The sequence below is a fragment of the Astyanax mexicanus genome, chromosome 9, assembly GCF_023375975.1.
Source record: "Astyanax mexicanus isolate ESR-SI-001 chromosome 9, AstMex3_surface, whole genome shotgun sequence".
Lineage (NCBI taxonomy): Eukaryota > Metazoa > Chordata > Actinopteri > Characiformes > Acestrorhamphidae > Astyanax > Astyanax mexicanus.
Genome location: NC_064416.1, coordinates 21,385,079 through 21,410,867, shown reverse-complemented (window position 1 = coordinate 21,410,867; position 25,789 = coordinate 21,385,079). Strand labels below are relative to the sequence as shown.

Below are 25,789 nucleotides of genomic sequence, written 5' to 3'. Positions count from 1 at the left end.
GCTGTTAATGCAGTTTGTGATTTGGAGTTTGTGCTAAGATGCTGTTTAGACCATTATAAAAAATCCTGTGTGAGATAAATGGAGATGAAGTGAGGTATCTGGTTCACTCTAGCAGGTAGTGTGATGCTGCAAATCTGTTTCAGATACCAGCCTATTACCTGCCCTGGCCTGTAGCATGACGGGTGCAGGAATCTGACACAGCAGTAGAACTCTAGAACTGAATATAAAGCCAAAACATAAGCAAAGCATATGAAAATGGAGGGGAGAACATAACATAGAACATAGCCTACATGCCACACACTAATAAGGTGCCCTTCTACTGCACTAGTGGCTGTTTGTTTTTACACTAATTATCTTATCAGCCCTCGGCCGTCGCCCAGACAGTGCCTGCTCTAACCGCCATGCCTGTGGCCAGACAGCTTTCTGATGTCCAACTTAAAATACACAAACATGACCGCTTCGATCTGAAACTAATAAAAGATACAACACAACACTAATCACAATGCTAATGTTTACAGAGCAGACTTTTATAAGCTCGGTTTTCTGCTTGGGGTTGGAAATGTTTGGCAATATGTGAGCGATCCCAGAGTATTTTCTCTACACTCTTCAAAATAAAGGTAATTCAAAGGGTTATTTGAACGTTCTTCAGTGGTTGTAAAGGAGACCCGAGTGTGATGAACCTTCAAAAAAAAAAATGGAAAAGTTGATGTAAAAGTTTTTTGTTTTTTTTCTCTTCCCCACTCACTTCTCTTTTACATGATTCTTTATCCCTTTAACAGATATTAAAACGACATGGTAGAGAGGGAGAGAAAGAGCTTTTTTTAGTTACTGTAGCAGATATGTGTCAAAACCTGATGTAGGCTAACTGACTAAGAAGGATGTCATTGTCAAAAAGCTAAAAAAAAAATAAATAAGATAAAACAAATGATTAGTGACATAGACTTAAAAAATACTTCAAGCTACTCAAAGCTTTTGTGAGATTTTCAAAAATATTCAACTTAATATTTTATACCCCCTAACAGTGATTTTGTTGATTGTATCCTTATTAGATCACATTTGACTAGTCAGGGGAAACATAATTAGATGCTAGCATAGATAAAGCCCAGCATAAATACCACACTAGATCATGCACCAACCTTCTTGCTAAGCTATTTATTTTTTAAGGATTGAAAATAAACGAATAAACGAATATTTTCCAATATATAGGTGTTGTGATTCAATATATCGGAATATATTTTGATACTGAAAGAAAGGCAATAGGTTATGCAATTATAACAGTGGGCTCCAACAACAGTGCAATACTGCTTAACTTAAAACTAAATGTAGGAATGAGACAAGACACAATGTTCACAAGAACATTTTATGTTTATTTCAAAGTTATATTTATTCATATATTTAATATATGATTAAAACTCAAAAATGCAAAACTGCTGGTAAATTTAGAATATTTTGTAAGTAGTCATCTTGTATGGGTGTTAATAAATTTTTACTCTGATTGTGAATTATATATTCTTAATCATATGCAGTAAAAGACAGAACAGTACCGCCGTACTGCAGCCAGTTTTACAGTTTTAACCCCAACATCATCTCTCCTGTATGATCTTATATGAGTCTCTTCAGACCTTGTGTGTCTATGGACCAGCGCTGCTGTTTGCCGCCCAAAATGAGCAACCATTTAAAACCCGATGAGAAACATTGTGCTGTTTTAATCTTGCAGGATCTTGTGGCACAAGATCTCACCACACCCCTAATTAAAAGCCAAATCATCACATTATAATACAATATTGAGATTTCTGTACACCCCTAGAAAGTACCAACAATTAGTTGAGATATGATCAAAACCCAATATCTGCTAAGCAGATTTTAGATAACATAATATTAGATAAAAACTTGATATTAAACTTGATATTAAACTTTAACTTTTTTAAATTCTAACATTGTTAGGTGTTGAAATGTTGTTGACTTGTTAAGTAATCATCATTTTTTATCTGTCATGAATTTGATGTCAACCCAGTGTTGGTCTTTAATAAATAAGTTACTTTGACTTTTAACTGAAGTTTAGTTTCTGTAGGACATTGTTTTTTTTTTTTTACCACAAACTGATTTTTATTTTTAGCTGCAATAAAATGTCTGTCTTATGTTGGAGGTCACATCCTTCTGATTTTAAATGGACCTGTGGTGCATACCATCATCAGAAAGTAGAAGAGCTTATGAATCACGAGAACTTTAATCAGCCTGAGCTTTGAACAACCAGGCATTTATCCAATATACGCAAATCAGGCTGTCCAGATTTGTTTTTGTTTTTATTGGAATACATTCTACATATAAAGGTGGGTGAATTAAAAATATCTAAACAAAGCCAAAATGGAAAAAATGCTTCTTATTGATTTTGTCTTTTGCATATCAAGCATGTCATTTGAAAATATGGGGTTCCATCCATTCTACAGCTCTTTCCCTGTCACTGATATTTGAGATCAACACGCATTCAGGGACTGCCTGCAGATATTTGGGCTATACCTCATCCATTGCTTTTAATTCATTTGCAAGGGAGGAAGCTAGATTTCAGTGAAACAGCAGCTGCAAGGAATTTCAGTGGAGATCAAATGCACATTGTAAGGCTTGTTAAAGGCTTACGTTAATAAAAAAACACACATCCATCAGTCTCAGAAAAAGGCCCACACCCTCACGTGTCAATAAAAATACAAGGCACTGGTTTATGAAAGGATATTATCTCATGGTTTTGAACATCTTGTTTTGTCTTTTTTACTTATTCACTCTGGCCCTCTTCTTTCCTCCTCCCCAGCCTCCGCTCAGCTGGACTGGGTTGTCTCGGAACGAGATCCTCTCTTTCCGTGATGGAGCCGAGGTGACTCTTTTGGGAGACGGCACTTCTTTTTTTGTAAAGAAAAGAAAAAAAAAACAGAGACAGCACTGTCAATCAGCCAGAACGGTTATTCTGTACATCGGCAGCGCAGAAGCCAGAAGGTAAATTGGAAATGCATTTGATTCATAAGTTCATAATGTGTTGCTAACGTCTTCCTAACACAGTCCAGTATACAGATACAGTGACACTGTTTAAAGCTAAGCTGAGCATCAGGCTGCTCGGCCAGATGCTGTGGACCGCTTCAGAGCTGCTTCCATTCCAGTGTGTGCTTTAGTGCAGATCTTTTCAAACACAGGGAACAAAGAGGGTTCTTTCTGAAGCTGATGTGTTCCACGTGTACAGCCCACGGCAGCAACGGGCAAGGAGTCGTACACAACGAGAAGGAGCAGCGGGCGAAGGAGGACCTTACTCACAGATGGCAGGTACCAGACACACACTTCCACAAGTCTTTAAGTTAGGGCTGTAGGTAACATCTATAAATTAACACTCAGATAAGCTCTGAACACAAAAAACTGCATCTTTTTTTTTTCCCCTCAGCCCTGAACAAATTAATCCTCAAATTTCCTCAGCCCAGAACAAAAAGAATCTCCCTTTTTACTATTTTCATGGACAAATAAAAATACTCAAACTACTAAATCTTTAAATGTTTGTTATATTGACTTCCATCGAAAGTTAATATTTTTATATTCTCCTAAAACGTTACCATTTTGATTTTGTGTGAATGGATACATTTTACATTTTTAATATTTCATATGTGTCATACTTAAAGCAAAATCAAAGACTGAATAATTGCTTTAAAAGAGACACATGTTGCTGTGCTGCACAATTAGGAAGCCCCTTAGTAAAACAGCCGCACACACTAACCGCTGTGACCAAATAAATTGTTTGCAGCCATTTTGTTTCCATTAGCTTTGGGAACAGACAAAATAGAGACACTAAAACGCAAATTGAGAGATTTTCTCCATACCAGCAGTGAAAATATTTGTGGTGGTACCAGACATGCCATAGATATCCTGTTGCATTAAGCTTCTAAAGAAATTTTATGGAGACATATTCTGGTCCTCAACTGGTTATTACATTAAAAATAATAATTACATTGTTTTTATTAGACAGTAAAATGCCTAAAAGTTATAGACCCATGCAAATGTATTTATTTTGCTCACTAAAGCATTGTAATATTAATATTACAGTAACCATTACAAAAAAAAATTGTTTTACCCCCCCAGAGAAGTTAATCTGATTACACAATAACACCAAGATAGTGTAAATAAATCAGTGCCAAATGTATTGTGTATTATTTATCATATCAACTCCTGATTTTGTAAATCCAAAAGTGTTTGTTACATTATTAATGTATAATGTATATGTATACTGTAACAGTTTTTTATACAAAGAAACTTATTCCCCATTTATTACAACCTACAATAAGGTTGAGGTTATGCAAAATATGCAATTATACTAATCTTAGCATGCATAGCAAAAGAATTTGAATACTGTGTGTGCATATATTCCTATTATCACTATTACACAAAACAACACACATTGAAATTACAATTAATAGAAGTCATTTTGGAGTATTCCTTTTGGTCCATTCACATGAAATTGTTACACAACCAATCTATCTATCTATCTTTGTCTATCTATTTATAGCTCGCTCTATCTGTATGTAATTTATACAGCTCTGGAAAAAAGACCACTTCAGTTTCTGAATCAGTTTCTCTGATGTTGCTGTTTATAGGTTTATGTTTTAATAAATTTTTTATTTTTTTATTCTATAAACTAAGGACAAGATTTCTCCCAAATATAAATAGTCGTTTAGAGCCTTTATTTGCAGAAAATGAGAAATGGCAGAAATAAAAAAGATGCAGAGCTTTCAGACCTCAAATAATGTAAAGAAAACATATTCATAAAGTTTTAAGAGTTCAGAAATCAACATTTGGTGGAATAACCCTGTTTTTAATTACAATTTTCAAGCTTCTTAGCATGTTCTCCTCCACCAGTCTTACACACTACTTTTGGATAACTTTATGCCACTCCTGGTGCATGTCTGTGATCTTCCTCTTGATTCTATTTTAGAGGTTTCCAATTTGGTAAAATAAAAGTAAATCGTAATTTTAAGGGGTTTGGTGTATACATAGATGGAGAGAGAAGGTACATTTTTACTCTTTTTCTGCTTTTCTAAACATTCCCACGCAAACAATGGTTGTACCTGCGTGACATCCACAAGTCAGTCAGTCCGCACCCTCGTGGACTTCATTTTCAAATCATCATCAGAATCTAATTTAAACTGGTTAGGGAGAACAGTGCTGTGCCTTCAGCGCTGTGAATCAGTGTGTTAAATGCGCTGAGCCGTGCCTGTCTCACTGAGTAGCATCTTTGTCAGTTTGAGGCCTAAACTGCAGCCTGTGTGACAGAGAAGCCACTCATTCCAGCTCTGCGAGACCTTTCACTGGCCTGTTTCCTGCTGAGAGAGAGACACACAACCCTCACTGTCGCCTTATTGACCCTGACATCTCCCAGTCTAGCTTTTACACACACACACCTCCCATTATCATGACCTACCACTCAGCAGCAATCCGCAATGCTGAGATGTGACAAATCATTTCTGTAATGTCTGTCATTTTATGAACTGATGATCTGGCAGGATTCCTGTACTGTGTGTTTATATCAGTCTTCCCCATGCGCACAGTTTACACCCACCCACCTGCTTCCTCACCAGCGCAGTATTTATATTGGCACCTGACCCTCATGATTCAGAATCACATCATAATGTGAAGTCCACAGAGTTGACAAATTATTTTCAACTTTACCTTTTATCTAAAATTGCAGATTAATTTTTGAAGATTTAATTTTATTGGTGGGTTAAGTGACAGGTCATACACTTAATGCAGAGTACTTATAAAATCTCATTCCTTAGACACATGTTGCATATGGATATTTTTGTTTAAATTAATGAATTTGTAATTTATATAACTACTTATTCAGGAATATTTGCAGTCAGCAAATAGCTGAACTAAGTCAACAACATGAGCACAAGCTGAAAATAACTGTCAAGTGTATGAATGCACAATTGTAGAAGCTGTTAGCTCTTTGCATATGGATATTTTGGGAAGAAGAGTAATTGATAAAGTACATACAGTTTAGACATCTGGAAAAGTATATTTAAAAACTATTTTTATTTGAACTACTTGATAGTGGGTGTTACATGTGTTTTTTGTTCAGAAATAACCAAAAAACATTAATTAAAAAATAGTAATTTCACACTTGCCAATGTATCTTGTTTACCCATTTCCAAGGCTGGTATTATTTGTAAATATTACCAGTAATAACCATTTTAGCGAATAAGTCTTTCTTTCATTACGTTAATCTGATTTAATTTACCATGTTTTTGAGCACAATATGTTTTTTTACTGTATTAATGTGGTTTTATATTAATTTAGTTTTAGTTTTGTATAAAATGTGTATTGCCTACATAAATTATTTAAAATGATCTGCAAAGGTTGCTTGTGTTCACACAAAGTAAGAGCTTTTTTCTTAAATTCTTTTAAGGTAAATATTAGAGAAATGTCATATTTTTAGTTGAGAATGAGCTGAACCGAGTCTGATTAGGAGATAATGGCTACTATGTTAGAATGTAGAATGTAAAGACCTACTTGCATCTTCCACTGAATGTCTGCGGACGTGAGCCTGATGGCTGCGATGTGAAGAGAAGCCTGTGAGATCAGACCACAGCCTCCCTGCTGAATCTGGACTTTCTCTGTACCTCGTACCGGCCTGAGTAAAAACCAATAAATACACAAACATACACGCACCAGTTTAAAAGCTTTTACACTACAACTTGCTGTCTGGTGTATGGTTTGATATGTGCATGTCATAATGTTGTGAAGTAGTGTGATGTTTATATATAATAATGAATGAATGCACCTACCAGTAGTTGAACCCTCCCACCATTCAGAATTTCAGGGTCAATCTCTGGGAGGAAATGATCTCTACAAAAGTGCAGATAAAAGTAGTAGACTATAAATACACATGCATGTACTGCTGCTGCTATCACATAATAAATAATTATAATAAAAATAAATAGAAATTGTTTGCTCAATCCAGTACATGCCAAATTAATATATAAAAAAAAAGAAAATATATATATATATATATATATATGTGTGTGTGTGTGTGCACAAATGCTCAAAAGTCATTTTTGGGAGGGTAATCATATTACTTTGATTAACCAAATTACTGTTTAACATACACTACTGTTTTTGAAATTTTTTTTTTAAATGGCCTATTTGAGATATTTACATACTGGACTAGCCAGAGGGAATCTCAGTAGAGAGTAACCTGTAAAGAACTCTTGCGTGGCAGTAATTTTATTATATTTTGCAACTTGTTCAATATAAAAGATTATTATAAGGTTAAATGGAATTGCTTACTATTCTTTAAAAAGGGCTAAATGGAGCTAAATGTTTATATATTGGTTTCATGTGTGAGTTTTATTGTATGGTTTTAATTCCCTTAATACATGGAAAATAAACAATAATTTGCACATTTGAAATTGTGCTGTTATTATTGGGCCATAATATACAAATATATATAAAAAAAACTGAATGATACTGTCTTTTTCAGTTATTCTATAAGAATTAGAAAAAATAATCAAATAATTGGGAATTGCGAATATACTGTATTTGTAAAATACTTTATATTATATTGTCCAGCCAAAATTTAAAGTTTTTAACTTTTTATGTAAAATTGACATTGTAAAAAGCAGGAAATATAATCCTAAATTAATCATAACGTGTTATTCCCTTACATGCTGGCTATAAGGTTTTCTGTATGATGTGCAGGTAATAAGGGTGACAGACCTTTCAGAAGTGGCAGAGTTTCTCTGGGACCGGACGGCTGGAGTGCGCAGCCACTGGTGTGTTCCAGGCTGCTGCGTCTGCCTCGGCTCTCCGCTCGATGCATCACCGACACTTACTTCTTCTCGGCCGACTGCGCCTGACATCAAACATCAAACAAAGTGTCCAGTGAGATTATTTGTTGTTGTCATGCAGACACTGTGGGATCATTGCCCTGATGGAGTCACTGAGTTTCCAGATGAGCTTTAGACGGGAATGCAGACTGAAATATAGAAGAACGTATTCTGAGCCCTGATGCAAAGTGAGTTGATAACAAATACAAATGAGAGTGGAAAATAAGTTTATATCAAAACCGGAAAAGAAAAGAAGAATGTTTGACAAGCAGTTAAAGCTGCAGAGTTTAGTGAGCCCTGAGAGATCAGTGCACATAGAGTGGGCTGTTTACATTTCAGCTTAGGAGGCCATTTGTTTTGGACGGCTTAGAGGGTATTACTATAATGCTCCGGTGGCGGGTCACTGAGGCAAATGAAGAGGTTTGCTTTCAGTTGGTTTGTGGTTTCTCCTTAAACCTACTGAGCTGTGATATGAACTTCCACAGAGTAAGACTGAACATCCACACAGTAAGTAGGCACTTGATATACGGTCAGTGTCAGGACGTGCCACCAGAAAGCTGTAATTCAAAGCAAACATGAGCACTCAGCGCAGAGCGACGCAGGGAGGGAGGAGTGTGAATCGATAACGACTTCTGACAGCCAAGTGCTGGAACTAATGAGCCATTTATTTAAGTTGTTCTGATAGTTGTGCCGAGATGAAAAGGGCAGATGATGTTTATGGGTTACAGTTGTCACGGGTTAATTGAAAATCCACTAAAAATGTCAAGCCATTAACTCCTCACATAGCTTACAATTCAAAGAGAGGAAATAGCTAGCACTTGCTGGTGTTTAAACAAAAAAACATCCTCTGTCCACAGAATCAGACTAGAGTTTTTTTTTTTTACTATTTAATACAATTTAAATAACTGATATTAACCAGCATTAGCAAAACACCGAGAACAAATGTGGGAGCTGACAGTTAAAATGCATCCTTTTGGTATTTATTTATTAAGATTATTTGTTTTTCTAAGTAAAACTGAGTGAATTCTTATAGAAAACAAAACATATATGCTTGGATAATCACAGTGTATATATATATATTTTTTTTACTTTTAGCTCCCCATAGTCAAATATAAAAAGCACCAATTAGGGACTATTCGAATACATGTTATTACAAGGAAAAAAAAACGGGACATCAGCCATTTAATCGTAAAGTGGAATTGGAACATTATTTTGAGGGCACTATAAAATCCCACAATGCATTATTATAATTATAGTACACACTGCTGCATACTACATGAGCTAAGCAACAGACAGCCGAACAAAAGAAGTGGACACCTAGATACCAGGATTGCCATTGTTACATTGGAGTCCAGGTAAAACCAAGTCACTGGATAAAACGTTTATAAATCTGCCAAAATGCAGAGAACACCGCCCAAAAATGTAACATAATATAACAATATTACATGTTTTTTTCCAACACATCCTTAAATAAAATACTTTATCCTAAATATCACTTATTCCAAAAAATAAATATTGAAATTATTTTATCTGCATGTTTGTATTTTATATGTGTTTTGTGTATTGTATAATAGGGCACAAGAACCAATGCAACAGAAAAGTAATTACAGTACAAAAAAATAAATAAACTTGCAAGCAATGAAAAAAGTAAATACTAACCAGTAAATAATAACAGAACAAATACAGCTTATTCAAATTTCCATCAGCATGACTAAAAGCTCGCTCTGTGCAAAGTTAGCTTTCTACAACACCAAAAAGTTACATTTTCAAAGACTTAGCCCATGGTAGTTTTGTCCACCCATCAAAGCACAGACATTTTCAGACAGAACTCGACAGTTGCCATGAAACCACCTTATCTGGCAATCTTATAAGGTGCTGGATGCTGTTAATTTAATAAGTTTCTCCATGTAGTTTATTAATGTGTGGATTATGTTTCTAAACAAGGTAACTGTCAGATTACTCCATTTAATTCAGAGCTTAGTTCATGTATGAACAGAGTTTTAAACACAGTTCAGCCCTTCAGGTGTTTGTTCTTAAGCAACCAGAGCTACCGCATATAATGGGGGAGTGTCCGAATTTACTCGTGTTTCATTGCTACTTAGTGATCTACATAGTCTCTCCCTATATAGCACAACACTAATGAGAAAGTAGGGAACCATTTCGGTCACAGCCTATGATTTTTGAAAGCCAAACAGCCTAATGACAGTCTTATATTATTTTATTTGATTAATACGTTTATGACAATAACTTCAGTAATGCTAATTTATCTCCATCCAATGTTTCAAGATAAAAACACTCTAGAAAAATATTCACTTTGTCAATATTTGTGGACACCATTTCTGATCAATTCCTTTAGCCACTTTAAGCTGTACTCACTGCTAACACAAATGTGCAAATGCTCACACACAGCTTGCCCAGTACCTGTAGAGAAGTACTGCCAATAGAATAGGACTCTCTGAAGCAGATATGGACATGATATGGAATCAGTTATGAAGCAGTGGAACTGTGTCCTTTGGAATTAGGGTTCCAATATTTTTGGAATGCATTGTGCTCATACAACTGCCTAAATATACACTTATACCCATTATAGTCTCCTGCAAATGTTTATAGAATCCAGAGTATTATTATAATTGCTCCATAATCAAATCCTGGACTGGAACCTGCCATTCGATTGATTTTGTCCTACTGCAGGAATTATGCATTCTCTCTCTGTAATGCATGTGAATTTATGTACACTGTGAGAAACTGTGAGAAACCTATTGATCTATATATAGCTAGAATGTGAGACACCAGTGTCCAGTGAATCTGGATCCCCTCTGGTGCCCTGTTCGCCCCACCCTCAGGTCGTTGGAGGCCCCAGGAGTCACGGCTGTTAAGCGGCGGGCTCTTAAGCACATTAAGCGATATGGAATCAGCTACGGCGGCAGTGGTAGGAGACATGTCACCCTATCAGAGAATCAGCTCTTTCAGGCAGAGAGCTGGCAGGCTGAGGTCAGGGGGAACAGGTCATAACCTCCTGCACCTCACTATAACCCCGCAGTGAGCAGGTATTTTACACAACCTTGTCCACTACACAACAATGAGACGAGGTCAAACACAGTTTACTCTCACTGAGACAGAAACGAATTAAATTGAAGGCTGTGTGTTGGCAAGCATACGATATGCAAGATTTAATATAGCATAATATTTTTCAAAACAGTAAGCAAGGCCATATATTGTGATTGTAAAATAAAATTTTAGGAACACAGTCATTGTAAAAAAATAAATAAATAAAATAAAATCTGAGTAAAAGGAAAGTTTACTTTTAATGCAATAATAATAGTGGGATCTAAAAAACATCAAACTAATCATTTAAAAACCAAAAGCAATATTTTGATATTTTCTTATCAACCTAAAAAATATTTGCAATTTTAAGATGTTTTATTCTTTTCAGTAAAATAGACTATTAAGTCTATTTATAAAAGGCATAATCCTCCTTTACAGGACAATAAATACAAATCATTTAATTAACTAGAAATAGGCCTCGCATGATAAAGTAATTATCAGTTTACTGTACAATATATGAACACGCACTCATTACTGTTCACTGACCTCAAAATTATCTAATACATTTTTGTTAAAAAGGAGAGTTTATGAGCCGGTATGTCGATTCATGTATGTTACAATTTTGAATGATATATTATATATTTCTGGTCAGATGAGGGTTGAGTGTATAGTATTGCAAGGTGGTTGCCAAGATATTTCTTAATGGTTGTTTGATGGTGGCTCAGGTGTTGCAAAGTTGTTGCTATTGTACTCCTTGTGGATGGTATATAGCCATTCATTCATTCATATAAGAAAAAGAGAGCCCTTGATTATATGATAGTAAATGTTTTTACTACTGTGATGACCAAGTTTAAAGGCGATTTTTGAGACTGACTCATTAAACTGGAATTTAGATGCCAGACCTACAGGACCACAGTGAAACCAAGGGTCAGCAAAAGTTGTCTGCACACACACACACAAAACACAGAAAACAAAAAATAGCCTCTTGTGCTGATAGTATAGACACAGGGTAAGTGTGTGTATGCATGCATATGTGAGAGTGCAAGTAAGTATGTGCATGTGTGTGTCTGACATACCCATGGGGCTTTGAGTGTTTGGGAGTTCTTTTGGCAGACTCAAAGGAGGAGGTCAGGTCTTTTATCGTGAGGTTCTGTCTCCTACTTTCTTTTGCCCTAGGTCAAGCCTTCACCTCCAGAGAGCAGACCACAGGCGGTCAACCAGCGGTCAACACACACACACACAAACTGCATACTACTATAGCACACTGGACACCACACAGATCAATCATAAGCATTAATGGATCAATGCTCTACAAAGCTACGTTACCATATTTCTGAGAGTTACATTTTCTGGTCTATAAAACTAACTAATTAATACCAATTACTGGAAAATATGGATAGTATCAGTCAGAAAAAATGGCAGCCTACTGTTATTTATTTAAACAATTACTAGTTAAAAAAAGTTACTACCTGCAAACCCTATATACTATTAGTCAGCAGTCAAATGTATGGTTGATCAGTAAATTTATTGAGATTACAATTAGAAGAACACAGCTAGAACAATAATACTGGGGTAAAAGACATAATGTATATGCCATTACTTATTTTTTTTGTTCTTGCAATAGAAAGCTATTAAAAAGTAAAAGCTTAAGTAAAAATAAGCTTTAAGGTGTGTTATGTGTAAAGGACACATGACTATAGTGTCTTTTATCTTGATTTTATATGAGTAAATAATGACAAAAGTAATGAGATAAACCCAGATTCATAGTTTCACCCTACATTAGGCATAGTATACATAGGTTGATGTTTATCTGCTCCAGAGTCCTATTTTATTGGCAACACTTTTCAACAGGGACAAGACAAGCTGTGTGTGCATATATGAGTCAGCAATGGGTGGAATTACATGGGGTGCCCACAAAACAATTTGTGTGTGTGTGTGTGAGAGATATTACCGGGTGGTGCCAAGACTTTTGCATAGGACTATAAATCCTTATACAGGTAAAGAAAACTTCCAGATTCATGTTATTTCAAAAAGTTACAAGGAGACATAATAATAATTAGAAAACTGAAGGCAATACCAGTAATACATTTGCATTAATTTCCATGATTGATAATCATCACCTGACTGTTTTAGGATGTGTTACTTATATGAGTTGCACTGTTGTGGACATGATCTCACCAAGTACCTATCACGCTTATCTATAACGGCATGAACATCCCACTAATCATGTTATATACGGAAAGGGAACACAGGAAACAAAGCCAATATGTCTGCAGCCAAATAAGGCCTGCAAAACTTTAAACAACTGAAAGCAATAAATACATTTTTTATAAAACTCACAATATGCTGTACACATTGCCTTACATAGTCAAGTGAGTAGAGATGTTCCAGTGGAGTAATATTGAGGTAATCACTTATAACAGCATTGTAAATCTTTGTCAAGGTTATATTTATGTGTTATGGAAAATTACATGACTGTGAAAACTGATGTTTCCTTATCATCACTACTTAATAATAATAATAATAATAATAATAATAATAATCGGTTTAATAATAATAATTTGGTGTAAACTAGTAAATCCAGGGTAAATCAAGTTGTTCTATATAGACATAGATTAATCTGCATAAATGTATAGAGAAGGCATCTACTATATACATTATGTACAATATTAACTGTTACACAATTAACTGTATTGTATTTTAAGATACTGTATGACTTAAATTACTTCTGAATCCATACAGTGTGTGCATGCATCTGTCTGTCTGATACAGTAGTCTTTTTTTATGCTACAAAAGTGTGGAGCTAAGTAGATGAAGACACAGGAGGTCAGAATATTGGGCACAGGATTTATGTGCATCCCTTGAGCACACACTCACAAAACGACAGCACTTCACAGGCCATGTAAATCAAATTCCGTGGACTAGTAAAAAGTCAACACGAGAGCAAAGAGGTGGGTGTTAGCCAGCTCCCTGGCTGAGTTAAAACAGCGCAAGGCTCATGAAGGATCATACACAGGTATACACATTTCTATTAAATAGCTCACAAAAATAGCTTGTGTGTCTACTGCAATAAAAGTAAGTACTCGCCTGTATACCAGTATCTGGAATGTTAACAAGAACCTGGAACTATTACATGCATCAAATTCACAGTGATTTGGAATATATGTTAATAAAAAAAAAATGCAGTCATTAAGTCGAGGTATACTATATACTTTACAGGAGACCTTGAAGCTAAAACTGTATTTAACTAGGGATAGTTAAATAATAAATACTTAGTAATACTAAGTACAGGAAAGTGACATACCATGAACCTCAAACGGTTTTCTACTCCTTCAACAGAAAATCCAATCAAAATAGGGCTGAAAAAAACAAAACTGTAACATAACAGTTTAGACTTATTATATTGCCACCTCTAAGACTTGCACATAAACCCACCATTTTTTTTCTGTGCCCACAGAAGGGGAACTTAAACTTTCCACAAAACAAGGCAAGAACAAGGAAAGCAAACAAGTCCACACTAGGCTACAAGCTAATGCTAGCCATCCTCTAACTAATGCTCATGCTCCATCATCCACTCTCTTCAAAAACAAACAAATTATTTCACTCTTTTTGAAGCAATATCAGTTTTTAGGACTAAACTGGTGTGGCAGCTTAAGTGCTCCTTTACTAGATGGCGTGCTTTAGGGTGCACGGTCAGCACCTACGTCCAACTTTCCCTCAGCGCTGATGACCTGTGGAAGGCACCAGCGCCACCCCCCCAGGGACAGCCTCGTGCCTCGGGCCACAGGACGCCCGCCACTCCCCTGCACTCCCCCGGCAGGGGCTTGCATTTCAGCCCCCTACTCCAAGCCCCCTTCTGGAGGTGATTAGCCCCCCAAAGCCGTGACAGATTCTTTCCGAGATATCCGACTCGCTTGTGTTTATTTTATCCAGGCTCTCCTTTGTGGATGTGCTGGACATGAAGTAACCCACTTGAAAATGGGGATCAGCTTACATACGCCAGGGGACCGGTGGAGGAGTCGCAACAACACAAAAAAAAGAAATACAAAAGAAAGACGTAAGAAAGGAAAGAAATAAATAAAGAAAGCAACCCTTAACATGAAAAGAGGAAATGTTGTCTTGCTTTCACTTTCATTCATTTTTACTGATACTAAAATGTTTCAGATCAGAAAGAGAAACCTACCTCTCCTGCCAGGCCTCTCAAATGCTCCCTCCCAACGTCTCCCCCATCCCTATCCACCATCAACACCCCCCAGCTGAAGGGGCACTCCCCCCAGTGAAGTGGCACTGGGCTACAGACACATCCCTCTCTCTGAGGGGTCTGGAACCCCTCAGTGTTCTACCTCCTCAGCACTTAACTCGATTTCACACTTCAGGTCTGCTACAAAGTCCTCCTGAAATACAATCATCTTGTTTATTCTCCATCATCCCAAACAACCGCGTCATATGCCTTCAATTTGATCAAGTGATGGCTGCGTATTCTGTGTATTACACGCAAGGTAGGATCTGCAGGTTTCCCACTCTATCCCTTCCCATAAACCAAACACATCTAACAAGGAACACTTTCCCCAGAAATGCTAACGTGGCCAAAAATAGATGGAGAATGAACGAGTCAGCGTGGTCTGATCTGCATAATGCTAACAGTCCTTGCTAACTTAAATTCAATCCATTAAAACCCAGAGACTTAAGGTCTTGTGGTTTTCTCTTGACCATGCTCATCTTACACTGAATAGCAGCTGCTCACTTCTTTCCACTTACTTGTATGTGTTATTATTGTATGTGTTTATATACAAAAATTATCTCTGCAGATTTGTACTCATCTTCTCAGTAAATATTTTATTTCTATTTTATTTGCTTTTGATCTTTGTACCCTCTACTGAAAAATGTGGGACAGCATGGAAAATTCTTGTTATTTTTTTTTAAATAATCTCCATTTCTGTATTTAAGGCCTGCAACACAACTTAAAAATTGCACTTTGTGATGTCTTTACTTCTCACTTAAACACTTGAGGATACCAAGTAAAGAAGTGTTTCACATGTAATTTGTCATCTGACCAAAGTACATGTATGTGTGATGCCTCGGAGCCCAGGAAAGTTAACGATGCTTCTGAAAAAACATAGTTAACAAGGCTTCATTTAATATAACTCTGTTGTAGTGCTTTCCAAAGGTTTGCAAAAGCAATTCCTTAACCAAAAAGTTCTATCGGTCATTATTGCATCTCATCAAAACGATACTTGCTGACATTTATGTGTATGCTGGAGTGAAAACGGCCATGTTACTAAAATTGGCCAACATTGACCGCGCTACTTTTAAATCCACTGATTTAAAGGCCAAGCTCATTTTCATTATTTGTTTTCTTAAATTACCATGTCTGGTTTAAAAACACAACACCAGAGCTGCAGTAATGGAAGCTAGCATGCTGCTACACAGCCTAAAAGCCTTTGCATTTGTCTAGTAAGTTCAATGGCCAAAAATATTGGCAGTGACTTTGACAAATGGAGAAGACTTTGAGCTCAGAAAGACTACAACACAAATGCCGGGTAGCTGACAGGTAGCTAAGCTACTTTAGCCAGGTCATTTATCACAACCACTAGGTTAGCGTACTAGGGAATGAATAAATAAATGAATAAATAAATTTGAATATTTGGTGGGTTGGACAACAATCTCTGGTGTTTTGAAATTAGACTGCTGTAGCCATTTCACACCCTCAATCTCATTTCCTACTGATTGCTCCTTTAAAGCTGTGAACAGTCTATTATAAGGGCCAGTCAGCTAAATAAATGTGAAAACAAAAATTTTACAAATTTAAACAAATATAAAGCAAATAAATGTTACCTTTGTTTCTAATGTTGAAACAGGGTATCTAGTCTCTCTATCTAATAAGTGTGTATAGCAACTGGTATACATAGTTGTGTAACTTGTATCTCTATTTTGACAAAAGTTGCAGAAAGCTCCAACCCACAGGCTTTTATCTTGAATGTGTTATAACTTTCGGAGTGTCCAAACTTTAATAGGTGGGGAATAGAAGGGGACATAATGACAGATAAGATGTCATTTTATATCAGAAACTTGTGTGATTTGGAATTGGTAACATTTGGTAACATTAAGCGAAGTGCCAGTCCTACCTTTAATCTCATCTCTGGATTCAGCTTGATATCTTCTGCGGGACTCCGCAGGCACAGGCTGTTTGCTGCTTTTCCTAAACAGGGCTAGGCGCTCTGCTGGGTCTGCATCACCAGAACACAAAGAGAAACACAGCCAGAGTGAGCTCACGCAAAGCCCAGCATGGCCCCCTGCCCCGACATGAACAGAGAGACACGGGCACAAACCGCACCTTCACTTTGCATTAGGACACCATGCAGCTTCAGCAGGAGCAGAGGCTTTGTGCGCTCCACACAGGCCTTTATTTCATGAGCCGGTGATTGGATTTGTGGCATTAAGAGTCACGCTCTTCTGACCCTGATCAAAGCCAGCTCCAGGCCCGGCCTCTGGGCCCAAGACTTGGGCCTGGACTACTGTCTGTAGCTTTCCTCTCACGCTCACAGCCCCGTGAGGTAACCTCAAAACTGGAGACTTTCCTACAGCTCCCAGTAATAAAAAACGGGCTCATTCACAAAGAAGGGAGCTTGGGATACAGTGCGGTACAGAATAGCCACTTCCTGTGAGCGCTCTTAAGTTCAGGCCAATCGAACATGATGGGGAACAGGGATAGCAGAAGGGAGCTGCTTGCTGTTATTCCACATTACACTGCACCAAGTGGAAAGGCTCCGTGCTAGCATGGCACGACTGCTGTCCAGAGACATACAGAGAGAGAGAAAGAGAGAGAGAAAGAGGAAAAACAATAACAAAGCCTTGGAGACAGACCTTGTTTTGGGAAGTGCTCTATTTTATTCATTTAAAGCTCTCTTGCCCAATATAGACAGGTGCTCTTTCTCTTTCCTACTCCAGCTGATCTCTAAAGACATTTCCAGAAAAGCTGCCACAGAGAAAATATAAGCTAACTATGGTGTTCTCTGCTTGCAATTCCTCACTTCTCACACAACTACAGACTTCAACCCTTAATAAAGTACAAAACAAACTACCATGTTTAAAAATGGAAATGTTCTTTTCATAGGGAAAATATAAATTAGACATTCATAATGGAACCCCACATGGGTACATTTGAACCAGTTATTGTTTGGTTAATTATGGCGATGAAATGAAAATCTATATAAATCTGAGCTTTACAATCTATGCACCTACCCAGTAATTTTCTCTGCTGCTGCTGCTTCCTGCCCTTCATCTTCTGAGCTCTCTTTAGAATGAGGAGGGCAGTGGAGTCACTGTTAATGCCCCTGAGAGGAGAAGATGACTCAGAATCAGTAGTTGAGTGCAACATGTCAGTGTCTGTAGTGTCAAAAATCACAAGAATTTGGTTCTGGCCAAATTAAGATTAGCCACACGTAACAACAGATTACCATTCTTTAAGAATTTTCTCTGATCTTTCTGGCGGAGCACCGAGTCTTAACGATGATGGTGGAGATGGTCTTCTGTAAAAAGACACATCACATTTTACATTTTGTAAAAACAACCCAATCATGAACTTTTTTATATATTTGGAAGGCACAGAACAAATCATTTTCTCATAACAAAAGATGCATGTCAAGGTCTGTAATATACACTATATGGACAAAATTGCTGGGACACCTGCTCATTCATTGCTTCTTATAAAATTTAAGGCATTAATAAAAGAATTTATCCTGCTTCTGTAGTCCAACTAATCAGTAACAACTATATTTTCACAGTTGTACTGTGGTTTTACCTGGTGTTGGGTTCCTGTGATAGACTCCGTTCTGTAGTTGCTCCTCCCTCATTGCCAATAAAGGCCTGTCTGGTTTTCCACGGCAGCTCAGGTGTATTCTTATGCATCTCAGGCAGAGGAAGAGGAGGCTAAAAGACCAATAAAGAATCTTCAACATCAACACAATGTAATCTTGTGCTTTACTGATTTAACACTTTGAAATGAAAGAAGTGCCTCTGCACAAAACCCTAAAAAATATGTTTTAAAAGGTTATGGTTAGTATTTTTCTGACCCCAGTAATAAATCATCTTTTAAACAGCATAATTTATGTACCAGAACCATGTCGTAGCACCCAATGCACTGTGGTCCAGTTTGAGAAAGATAGAGGGTATAAGTAGAGCTGGACAGTAGATCAATATTTTATCATGTTGTGATACATTTTGTACAGAATGTTTTGTACATAATGTTTTTCATCTTATCAAGTTCTCACATCCTGCATGGCAGTGCTACTCCAGGTCCAGGGTAAAGAACCGCTGCACTAAGCAAAGCCTGAAAGCATACACGCTCTTTCCCATTCTGTGTTTTCAAGGCATCCTGTATTAAGATATGTTGACTTAACCAGGCTAAAGAGACTTATTTTGCATTATTATGACATTTGACTTTTTCAAGGTTATGTGTCTGTCTGACATCTGTTACATGCATCAAACATTGGCAAGTCTACTTGTAAACATGTCTTTGCTGCGAGCAATGCATCCCATTTCTGTCATTCTTTGCACAAAAAGTATATATCCAGCCTGTTGCCTTTGTTAATCGGCTGCCTTTGTGGTAAGTGATCAATCATTTTTTTTTTAATTTTTTAAATTATGTGTCGATGCTTTTGTAACATTATAGTATACATATTGTTACACTTATATTTCAATGTAATTTTTACCTTTTGACATAATTAACACAAACCCTGGTCGCTGTTCTTTACATAACTCCTTGGAATACAATCTTTCTATATTAAGTTCCATTAATTTTACATTTAAACTACATTTATTTTGACATTATCCATTAAACATCCAGTTAAAGCCCTTTTTATTCACTAGTTTTACTGATCTTCATTCATGTTTCTCAGCATTCAAGTTCCTTCTGCTGTTACTGCATCTTTATTTCAGCAGCTGCACTGCATCATAGCCCGGCTACCGTGATGCAGACGGTCCAGCTCGAGGGCCCCTTTGAAAAAGTCTGCTCTGAAAAATGACATCTGTTGATTGGAAGGAAGTTTAAAGCAGCCTAGAAAGTAATAGTGTTTTTGGAGGTAATAAATTTGATGATTAATCACTCAGAAAAGCTCAGATTATGCCGGCCCACAGACAGTGGGAGGGATTTTCTAGCTGTTACCTTTGGCAGCAGCAGCTGTTCCGAATATTTAGCCAATCCGGACATTGAGGCTTCGGAATGCAGCGCTATCCAGTCATTCTCCATCGCCTCCTATGTAAACCCCACCCCCCCACAGAACACATGCACATCTTAAGAAAACTGAAATAGAAGCTCATCCCTCTGAAAATTAGTTAGCATCTCAACATTTTTACTGCTGATGAAGTGCATCCTGTTGTTCTGATTATTTGCTTCAAAGCAAGTAGCAAATCACATTAGCCTAAAAGCACTGAACTATCATTGATGTGTTCCCTGAGTGCACACAAACATTCAAGCCCTTGATGGCCTACTCACTTCAAAACAGGAAATGAGTAGTTGATGAAGTTGATGTTACATTTGCATTTACTAAATGAAAAGTGAAGCTTTATGAAAACTGGGAAGTCAGCTGCCCAAGAAAATGGCAATTTAAAATTCAATATTGAGCATGCCAAACTCCAAAGTTTTATCCTTAAAGGTGCATTAGTCAAGATTCAAGAAACAATGATCCCTAATGGTAAAGTAGTAACTGAACACAAACACATTTTTCCCAAACCATGAACACAAAAAATACCTTTAAATATCTAATAATTAAAGATATCTTTATATTACATCTATTTATACTACACAGATACTCTACATATTCTTCTTAATACAACAGTAGCGTATTGCCAGAGCATGATCAGATTCCCGTGTCTGAAGTGCATGATGGTTTTAACATTACATTTGATGCCCACTATGATATTTAGCTTATTGCTTGTGTGATAGCTCATTGTATGAGTTTATCAGTCACAATCTTTGTTAGTATGGTAACTCCAACTTTAATCAGTTTTTTAACTGATTCAGCACCGACAGGTTTAAAGCATTTGCCTTTGAGGTGTTGAGGTGACTGGGTAGAGAACCTGAGAGACACTGAGGAATTGTTGTGAAGTAATAGGACATTGAGGAGATAAGGTGGAGCATTTGAGCAAGTTGATGGGATGAGGAACAGTAATGGGGTGTTGAGGAGGTTGGTGGAGTAATAGAGTTTTGTTGGAAAGGAGCATTGAGTAAATGGGGATGGAACGATGTGACATTTAAGAGAAGATTGAGAGATAAGATAACTAGGGGTCCTTGAGGAGATGGGCAAGACTTATGAGGTGCTGAAGTGATGAGGTTGAGTAATATGGCTTAGAGATTTTGAAGGTGGAGTAACAGGGCTTTGAGCAGATGAGAGTGGAGTAACGGAATGTTGAGGAGACCGTGTGGAGAAATGGGGCGTTGAGGAGATAGAGGTGAAGCAATAGGCTGTTTAGATTGGGTGGAGTAATAGGGCATTGAGGAGTAGGGTTAGAGTAATAAGGTGTTGAGGTGATTAAGGTGAAGTCATGGGGTGTTAAACAGATAGAGGTAAAGGGACTTTGAGGATCTGGAGGTGGAGTAATGGGATGTTGAACACCTAATACATATCCTTGTACCATTGTTTTTTTATTATGTTTTGAATTGGTAAGAATAGAAAGAGAAAACTGACTAATGCACCTTTAATAGAAGCACTATAAATCACTTGTTGCTCCAAATGTATGTGTTCATGTGTGACTTGGGTTAATGCTAAGTAAACCAAAGCCATCGAGGCAGAAAATTGAGTTTGATAAGAGTCAGAGAGGTGATGATACACTGTGAGGCAGGGCTGCTCATTGATTGCTATGCTACACTATGCCGATAACTTATCACTGGTGACATCTTCCCAGTTCCCTGCTAAGCCTGCTAGTGTGCGGGCTGTCAGCACAGCAGTGCCGGCTGCGTGTAGTGATTTCACAGCAATGACAGGAACACCGTGTGTCTGCTCCTACCTCATCAAAAATGAATTCATCCATGTCCACCTCCTCAAAGGCCTCGTCCCCCTCTGAGACCTGGGCGAGAGCAAGAGCACAAGCCAGCCTCCTCCGTAGCGCGTAGCCCCTCCATATTGCCTGTGGGGGCAAATACACGAGGCTATGAATCACCCACAAACGTAAATATTGTGTGTTATCCCATTAGGAAGATAAAACATGTTAACCCCTGTTTAATTGCCTCATGGTCTGCTGTTTGAACTTTCGGTGACTTAGGCGCTATAAGACAAATGGAACACCAGGACACCCTTAAATCTCTGTATTTCCCATAGGGGAGCAGGGTTCTTCACAACAGCCCAGATCAGAATTCAAGTACTCTCACCTCAGTGAAATGTTGGAATCTGATTAATCTTGTTTTTTTCCTTTCTGTCAAAGCCTCGGGGACTCATCAACCATGAGTCGAGAAGACAGAATCTCTCTCAGAAGTTATGTGTGAAAAGAACGGCCTGTTTTCAAAGGTACTGATTCCCTACTCAAAACAAGCCTGTGGCAGTAACTGTGCACAGAAGATGATTTAATTTTATTCACATTTTTTATCGCTTTCATAAAAGGAGGAATGAGAAAATATTGAAAGAAGCCTATAATAGACTTGCCATTCCAACTGGTCGAGCAGGGTTTCCAAAAATCATCTTAGCATTGAAGATGACATATTTTGTCCCTTTTTCCACAAGTTACCCAGAGTGCACTGTGGTCATATTGAAATATATAAGACATGCTTCAGTCAAAATACCAAAGATCACTACACACACTACAGCAACCTTTTCACCCTCTCTAAACAAAAATATGATTTTATCCTTGTTTTGATAAAGCAATAAAACATTATTGACTTCCTAACCAACTGATCTTCATGGGTATATGAATAGACCTGACACCATTTCAGCTCAGATTTATAGAAAATGAAAAAGTAAAATTCTTTACTCATTTTCCCTTTTTGAAGCACTTAAGAAGCACTTTTTCTGTCTAAAATGAATGTGTAATTTGAATTGTCTTCAGTTGTTGACATAAAATGCTGCTAGAACTACTATGCTACTCTAATAAACAATATATGGCACTGAATGATGAAAGTGCCTGTGTGGAAAAAAAAAAAATCAAACATGTAACTTTATATCAGAAGTGCCTTTTTGTTTATCACCTTATGGGATTAAACAAAAAAAAATATATATATATATTGTAATTTGCCATTCATTGAAAGAATAGAGACATTTTTATCCTTATTGTCCAGCTCTAATGTAGACTGAGAATACATGGACTGAGACAAATGATTACTGAGCTAAAATCCGGGTCAGTCATAGTCTGTTTTTGATGTCTTACATTTACTGATGTAAAAGTATGCTATTTAGATGACAACTGAACAATGAAATAACTGCAGTATTAAGATTATTTCTGCTTTATGATTCATAACAGAATTAAAAAGGTTTTAAAATTAAGGGTTTAAAAAGTTAACTGGTAGTTTGGTGTCATGTCTTGTGTATCTTGTGTGTGCTGAGATGCTTTCAGGAAACCTGGCCCAGATACATTAGCACTGGTAAAATGAGTCTTACTTGAATGACAGTGGCAGCGTAGTCTTTATTAAGAGGCTCAATTCTCTTCCCACTAGACCCCACCATTCTCTGAGGACTCAGCTTCCCTTGAGACTTGGGAGGTGCAGGTGGTTTTGAAATGCCTGTTCGTCTGTATTTCCGCCAGCGGCATTGGATGACCATGGCTGCCATGCTGAAAAATAGCACAGAAAGCAATTACACATGATGGAGTGCAGTGGTTATGGGTGAACATACATAAATCACGGAAGTCATGCCTCGAATGAATCTATCAGTGTTAAAACTGCTACATAAGGACAGGATGAGTAAGTCATATATAAGAGTGATTTAGGGTAGGCCAACAGGTTATGGAACATTTTATATATTACTGTAGCCAACACCATATAACCCCAAATCAGACAAAAGTTGGGACAGTATGTAAAATGTAATGCAGATTTTCTAACATGTAATTTGATTTATTACATTACATACAGTTTGATCCCAAAATATTTAAGGTATTGTCTACTCAACATTTCATTTGGTAATTTATAAGGTGATGTCAGATGACTGTCATCATGATTTGGAATAAAAGCAGTATTCATAAAAGGCTGAGGATATCCAATTTGTCAACAAATGTGTGAGAATAATAATGTTTAAAAGCAATGTTCCTCAAAGGAGAGTTGGCAGACAATTCCATTTTGCTCTTTAAGTACATGGCATTATTAAACAATAAAAAAATACTTAAAAAAAAAAAAAAACATTGTAACTGTTACTACAAACAAGTCCACAAGCCCTGGTCTGTTACAGTATTAAAATCATGAAACAACATATGCCTCCTTTAACATATACTGCTTTCAACATCTTTTTTTGGGATGTACATGTATTTTTAAATGCAATACAATATGATACAAAACCATATGATGCACACATTACACGGTGTTGCATGGTAGCCAAAGAAGAAGATACAGAATGCCTGCCTGCAGTCTTAACCTGTATAAAAGACTTATAGTTCAGAAACTAAAAAGGTGACAATAAAAAAAAAATCCATACTGATAACTTGGAAAAATTGCAACCTTACAAAGTAGTAAACGCTTTACCCTTCCCAACATTTTTTGGGATGTGTTGCAGGCCTGATATGCAGGAACAGAGGTATCTATTAATAAAATAAATGAAGCTGACCAGAAGACAAATATAAAATATCTTCTGTAATGTAATAAAAGTCAATGTAAGAAACACTGTGTTTTTCTTTCATTTGCATTTTCCATACTGTCTCATTTTTTTTTAATTGAGGTCCCAAGTGTAAACTATGCATTACACTATACTCTTACGTTTTGAGGTCCAAGCTGGGAGCTTTAGTGGCACGTCTGCAAGGCCTTGATTGCTGGGCAGGATTTATGCAGCCACCTGCACACTCAGATGTTATATCAGCTTTTGGATGCTCAAGGTGTGCCTCGTGGATGTTCACAGGCAGGTGTGCTCCTGGCTGGCTCTGGGTCTCTTGCTCTGCTGCATGCTGTTGGGTTCTCTCATTCACAGCCAGATTACAATTTAACACATCCTGTAGGCAGCTGGAAGCAGCAGGTTCTTGAGTGGCGGTGTCAGAGACGCTGCTATCACCATACTCATGAGCGTAACGTTGCTGTTCAGCCAAACAAAGGAGTCCTGCACTGTGGTTACTGGCCAAAAGGTGTGCATCCAGTACAGTGGGAGCCATGCTGTGAAATACACACCACACACATGCAGACACATAATATATTAGAGACATTATTCATACTAATACTTCAATCACAACAAAAAATATATATTATAGATTCTGCCCATGTAAAATGCCATTTTTATATCCAATCATGCTGTTTTTTTATTAGTACCACCTTTTTTTAAATTAGTTAATGTTTCTTATTACATGCAAAAAAAAAATGATTAACATCTGATATATGCTCTGTGTTGTATTATGAATAAAATATAGTTCTATGATATTTTGTAAATCAATGCAGTGTTTTTGTTTACATTCATTTACATTTTATAATTATAATTAAGTCAGATACTTGTGTAACTTATATAAATCTGTCTTAACAGTGATATGCATAACATATACAGTACAAGTTTCTCTCTTCAAAAATTCTCTTCATGTTTACAATGGCTTATAACAACTGTTCATAAAAACAGTGTACATACTAATATGGCATTAATAACTCTCTATAAACAGACATACATATTTTAGAATGTTTTGTATGTCACTAGAAGTACCTATAGTATATAGTAATTATACAAGCTTATGAGTGTCGCTTTAAATATATATTTAAATATATAAATTATATATTTCACATGATG

At 36.9% G+C, this 25,789-nt stretch overlaps 1 protein-coding gene and 1 long non-coding RNA gene across 4 annotated transcripts in view; one reads left to right on the top strand and one right to left on the bottom strand.

Moving 5' to 3' along the window:
* Window positions 1–4,098, top strand: part of LOC111194768 (uncharacterized) — a 56,096-nt gene extending 51,998 nt beyond the window's left edge. Inside the window, exons 3-4 of the long non-coding RNA XR_007440662.1 lie at window positions 2,804–2,985; window positions 3,180–4,098. This is a non-coding gene — a long non-coding RNA (uncharacterized LOC111194768). The remainder of the gene's footprint in view (window positions 1–2,803; window positions 2,986–3,179) is intronic.
* lrriq1 (leucine-rich repeats and IQ motif containing 1) overlaps window positions 1,347–25,789 on the bottom strand; it is a 48,457-nt gene continuing 24,014 nt past the window's right edge. For 2 of the 3 annotated variants that reach the window (XM_049483457.1, XM_049483456.1), the window contains exons 17-28: window positions 24,787–25,173; window positions 23,483–23,654; window positions 21,903–22,022; window positions 20,062–20,151; window positions 18,700–18,827; window positions 18,356–18,427; window positions 18,141–18,232; window positions 17,024–17,125; window positions 7,744–7,879; window positions 6,813–6,873; window positions 6,538–6,658; window positions 1,347–2,891 (exon numbers count right to left, since the gene is read on the bottom strand). In XM_049483457.1, the coding sequence (XP_049339414.1) occupies window positions 2,764–2,891; window positions 6,538–6,658; window positions 6,813–6,873; window positions 7,744–7,879; window positions 17,024–17,125; window positions 18,141–18,232; window positions 18,356–18,427; window positions 18,700–18,827; window positions 20,062–20,151; window positions 21,903–22,022; window positions 23,483–23,654; window positions 24,787–25,173 (1,609 nt within the window). In that variant the 3' untranslated portion in view covers window positions 1,347–2,763. Of the gene's footprint in view, window positions 2,892–6,537; window positions 6,659–6,812; window positions 6,874–7,743; window positions 7,880–14,202; window positions 14,258–17,023; window positions 17,126–18,140; window positions 18,233–18,355; window positions 18,428–18,699; window positions 18,828–20,061; window positions 20,152–21,902; window positions 22,023–23,482; window positions 23,655–24,786; window positions 25,174–25,789 lie in introns of those variants that run through there. The other variant, XM_049483458.1, reaches the window with a different exon arrangement.